The following is a 5,239-nucleotide window of genomic DNA, read 5'->3' on the forward strand; positions in this document are numbered from 1 at the left end:
TCAAAATGTCATTGGTGAGGAGCAAGGAACACAACCAGTGACAGGTGTGTCCCTCCGCAGCAGTGCCTACCCAGCTCTGTTTAACCCTGTAGTGGGAAGAGCAGAGCCAAATGTGGTTTAATTTTAGTGTTGACTCTGGCTGGCAACAGTAGTTACACACTTTATTAAGCATCATCATCACAATGGAGTCCTTGTTCTGCCATACGTCTCATGCATGGCAGAGCACAGCCACTGAGCGAAGAGGAACTTTAGGAAGATTTAGGACAGAACACATAGTACCGACATGTACAGACACGCCAGCCTTTTGTCCTTCAACCATCCTGGAGTTAGATTTTTTTAATAGAATTAGAAAAATAGGATTTTTCTAAAAAGAAGGCGTTCAAAAGACATTTTGGCAATAATCTGCTCGAATAAAGTAGTCCACAGCACATGAAAGGCAAAGCACTACCGTAAATAGAACCCAGCGGTTGATTGAGCACAAAATCGTCCAATCACAGCTGTTGTTGGGGTGGCTGTTGATGACGAAGCCGCGCTTGGCCAATGGAAACACGATACTGGGTGTTGACCTCTGCGAGCCGCATCACCACCTCCTCACTGTCCGTGGCGGAGGACTACTATATAAACAAATCAGCCCAAGTTTTAAAGGGCAGAGTTGTAAAAACTCCCAGGCTGTGGGGAGTTAGTGTGGTAGCCTGTGAATCGGAGTCCAGCTAAACCCCACGGAAGCAAAATCGCCTGGAGCACTATAAAGACGACATCATCATTTTGTATCTCCTTTAGAAAGCAACGAGAGCGGCTGTACAAGCTTAACGTTAGCTGGAGCGGACTCTAGCTAGTGCAAGAAGGACCTGCTGTGAATTTCCATGTAAGTGAATCTTAACCTAATATCGGCATAACATTGTTTTTTTTGTTGTAAACTGGATTAGCTGTGTGTTGACATGTATTGCTTCTCAAACGGACACACCATAGTGTTATTGGACGGTTGGTCTTATATCTTTATATCCAGGCTGAAGCCACCTATCGCTAGCTAATTCAAATGCTACGTAGCTCCTATCTGACAGCACGGTCGTCAGTCGACACTAAAACGCATCTTTTTTTTTGTCTTTTTCTTTTTTTTTTTTTTTTTTTGTCGCCATTTAAGGTGACGTTACCGGTTGCTGTCCGTGCCCGGGTATCTTTTAATGGCTACACGCGATGTCACCGCGAGGAAACGCCGATAAGCAGCTGGCTGCTCCGGCTAAACATTAACAGTATGTGGCGTCTAGATAGCTAGCTAACTAGGTTTGTGTTCACACCCTTCATCAAGCTGGCCGCTAACGCTGCTCGGCGAAAACGGAGCCGAACGTGAGGAGAAAGCGAGAGGTCTCAGTATTTACTGTCGTGTGAGGAAAGCGAGTGTGTTTTGCTCAGTTGTAGAAAGGGCTGTGTGCATGGCCGTGCTTAGACTTTGAATGTTGATTATGTAATGGCTATAGTCGTGTGGAGCGTTTACGTGCTCCTCTATCTACTGTAGCTGTAGAAAAGAACTGGGCAGGTTGTGAAGAGGAGAAAAGGAAGAAAAAAAACAAAAACAGTTCGACGCACAAGGCAGGAGTTTTGCCCCAACATGTCCCCGTGCCAAAACGCAGCAATTGAAAATCTTTTGACTATTGACACCTGCTATCAGATCCGCCGCCCTCCGCAGAGGTCAACCACGCTTGCGTATTTCTGTCACACAAGACCTCTGGGGAACACACACACACTGCTGACACCGTCTGAGTCAGTGGCCTGTTTATTTATAGCTGTTGATATTGTACAGCTGAGATCCAGCACTGCTGTGCACAGTGGGGACCGAAGGCTCAACAGATTACCAGGACCCAAAGCTTAATATTGTTTAATTTAGAACTTGAAAGAATCTGATGGTTTTTTTTGTTTTTTTTTTGCTCACGCCACAAACGTCTAGATAATATTTAATGCTCATCATCTTTTGCCTCCCTCTGTCTCAGGATCCTGAACCTAACTCTGCTGCACGAAGGATATTCATTTTGGCAACAAGCACTCAATCAGCGTTTTTTCATCACACCGATCACTGCTGCCTTGGAGGTTTTTGCAACGCTCAGAAACAGCAGCTCTTCGACGGAAGAAGAATCGCCCTCGCCACTGAAGCAGCTATGCAGCTTGAAATTCAAGTAGCACTCAACTTTATTATTTCCTATTTGTACAACAAACTCCCTCGACGACGTGTGAATATCTTCGGCGAAGAGCTCGAGAGGCAGCTGAAGAAAAAGTATGAAGGCCACTGGTATCCGGATAAGCCATACAAAGGTTCGGGGTTCAGGTGCATCCACGTAGGAGAGAAGGTGGACCCTGTGGTGGAGCAGGCAGCCAAAGAGAGTGGGCTGGACATCGAAGACGTCCGGAATAACCTCCCTCAGGACCTTAGTGTGTGGATCGACCCGTTTGAGGTTTCCTACCAGATTGGAGAGAAGGGACCGGTCAAGGTGCTATATGTGGATGATAACAATGAGAACGGGTCAGAGCTGGACAAGGAGATCAAGAACAGCTTTAATCCTGAGGCCCAGGTCTTCATGCCAATCAGCGACCCTGTCGGGGCTTCCTCAGAGTCCAGCTCCCCCTCCCCTCCTTTCGGGCAGTCCGCTGCCGTGAGCCCCTCCTTCATGCCACGCTCCACCCAGCCCTTAACGTTCACCACTGCCACCTTCGCCGCCACCAAATTCGGCTCTACTAAGATGAAGAGCAGCGGCCGCGGCAACAACGCCAGCAGCGGCAGTAGCAGCAAGGTGGCCCGCACGTCCCCTACCAATAACCTGGGTCTGAATGTCAACACCCTGCTGAAGCAGAAAGCCATCTCCACCTCCATGCACTCACTGTACGGGCTGGGCCAGCAGCAGCAGCAGCAGCAACAGCAACAGCAGCAACAGCAGCAGCAGCAGAAGGCCTCTGCTCTCTCCCCTAACGCCAAGGAGTTTGTGTTCCCCAACCTCCAGGGCCAGGCCAGCCCGGGAGCCGTGTTCCCCGGGGAGGGCTCCTTGGGTCTCGGCCCCCTGCAGTACAACAATGCCTTTGACATGTTTGCGGCCTACGGAAGCCTCAACGACAAGTCCCTTATGGATGGCCTCAACTTCAGTCTGAGCAACATGCAGTATTCTAACCAGCAATTCCAGCCAGTCATGGCTAACTAAACTCATCATCAAGATGTTATTTATGAATGATGGTGGCTCAAAGAGAAGGAAAAACAAAACGCACACTTAGAAAACTGGACTTTCAAGGATATAGTGTCTAGTCAGTGAAGCGCATGTGCCCAAGGGTGTTTTTTTGTTTTTGTTTTTTTTACTGTGCCCCCTTGCGTTTGTTTCTACTAAAAGCTTGTTGTACAAACACATCCAAGCTTGGTTACTTCAATTCAACATGCATCATTGTTTTTCTTTTTCCTTTTTGCCAACCAAGCACAAAATTTTTTACCATGTTGAGAAAATTCTCCAAAAAAAAAACAAACAAAAAAGCTTCAAGTTTTGGCCTCTTACAGTATTTTACAGGTGGTAAGACAAGGCTGATTTTTATGAATTGGCACTACTAAGTGGGGTTACTTGGTCTTTTTCTAATTGTATAATTTAATTTAGTACAGAGTTTGTAAGATATCAGAGTATATATTGTTTCTATGACATGGTGTTGCATTTATATCTTTTTACTACTCCAGTGATCTGTGATGGCTGCAGCAGCTTTTCCTTATTTTTTCATTTTTTAAAGATAATTGTTAAAGAAATCCATCTTTAAAAAAAAAAAATACATCAAATATTCTAAAGATTGTGTACAGAGTATTCCTTAGTGGTGGAATTCAAGTGTAGGAATATTTGCTTTTTTCTGAAAGATGAATTGTATTTTCTGTTAAGAGGTTAAAAAGATTTTGCTATACTATGGACAAAATGTAATCGTATGAATATTAATTTTGTACCTACATTGTGCAATACTTGATAAAAAATACGGTATAACAAAGTATTTTGAGTCAGTGTCTTACATGTCAAGAGGGACTGAAATAGTTTATATTGTTAAGTTTGTATTAAATGCTTAAAAATTATATGCTTGTCTTTATTTTTTTTAATTTCATATTTGCACCCTGGTCTTTTTAATAAAATAAACTACAGTTGAACATGAACTGTGGAACGGCGAGTTATTTATTGCTTGTTAATACTCGATGGTGAATTCTATTTTTAATATTTAACCAGCGGCAGGTTTTGTCATTGGGCAATCCTCCGCCGGAGAAGATAATAGCGTCGATGGTCACATGCTCGGAGTCTCCACTCTGTCATGAGGGTAACTTGGAGGTTAAAAATGGAGACTGTCTTAATGTGGCACCCTAAAGCCTGGAGCTTATGCACTGTAAACTTTGGATGTGTTCAGGGTTCGAAGGTGGGGGGGAAGTAGCCTCGTGACACGATGGCTGCGAAGACAGGTGGAGAGCTATTTATGATCCGTCACTCATTCAGCAGTGAGAACCATTTCATTTCCAGCCTGTGGGGTTATTTTAAGGTGGATCTGTGTCGGCGTCGCTGTTCACTGTCCATGTTTACAGGCTCGAAAAACCCTCCAACGGTAACGGCGTGAGCGTGTAGTAATCACTGCTCGGCTGCATCATGGACTTGAATGTCATGTGAGGGGAAACGGCAGAGTAAAGAACAAGCCAAACATTCATCAAGGTTTAGACTTGCAGCAGCTTAAGTCACCAAAGACGTAATCACATTTGCAATTCAGTATGACTCAAAGGCCCGAAGAGGAAAAAAAAAAAAAGCTTGTGGGTTTTTATGCTAAAATGATTCCTCCTCCCTTCTTTGTCAAAGACTTATGTACACAGGAGTTTCATTATGGCTGAGCAAAAGCAGCCGCCTAAACACACCTAAAGCCTGTTTCAGATGCTCTTAATTGACCACATTCTTTTCTTAAGAGTCTGACCTAGAGATAAATACTGAAGTGCCTCTAATGCTGTTTGTCGGTTTATATGAAACTATTAGGTTACTCAGGAGATTAGCTGACTGGCCGAGGTAGAGCTGATTTTAAACATTTTCTACTTAGTCCAGTGGTCCCCAACCTGTGGGTTTGATCCCCTCTGAATGGCTCACAAAATGAGTCAGAGGGTTCATGACATCATTAATGTGAGATTATTAAATCTGAAAGAAGAAAAAAGTTCACATTTGTATTTATTTTCCCATCTTTCCTCAAATCTTCGCTCTTTCGTGCAAAATAT

At 44.2% G+C, this 5,239-nt stretch overlaps 1 protein-coding gene across 1 annotated transcript; it reads left to right on the forward strand.

The window, feature by feature from the left end:
• The first annotated feature begins 659 nt into the window (after positions 1-659).
• On the forward strand, positions 660-4,153 carry LOC139219999 (protein Tob1-like). The gene is made up of 2 exons (XM_070852038.1): positions 660-865; positions 1,986-4,153. Exon 2 carries the CDS (start codon positions 2,151-2,153, stop codon positions 3,180-3,182), a length of 1,032 nt encoding a protein of 343 aa, XP_070708139.1. The 5' UTR covers positions 660-865; positions 1,986-2,150; the 3' UTR covers positions 3,183-4,153.
• The last annotated feature ends 1,086 nt before the right edge of the window (positions 4,154-5,239 follow it).

This window comes from Pempheris klunzingeri, chromosome 20, assembly GCF_042242105.1.
Source record: "Pempheris klunzingeri isolate RE-2024b chromosome 20, fPemKlu1.hap1, whole genome shotgun sequence".
NCBI classification, from domain to species: Eukaryota; Metazoa; Chordata; class Actinopteri; order Acropomatiformes; family Pempheridae; genus Pempheris; species Pempheris klunzingeri.

Coding starts and splice junctions, on each gene's coding strand:
- LOC139219999 (XM_070852038.1), top strand. CDS start 2,151: ATGCAGCTTGAAATTCAAGTAGCACTCAACTTTATTATTTCCTATTTG.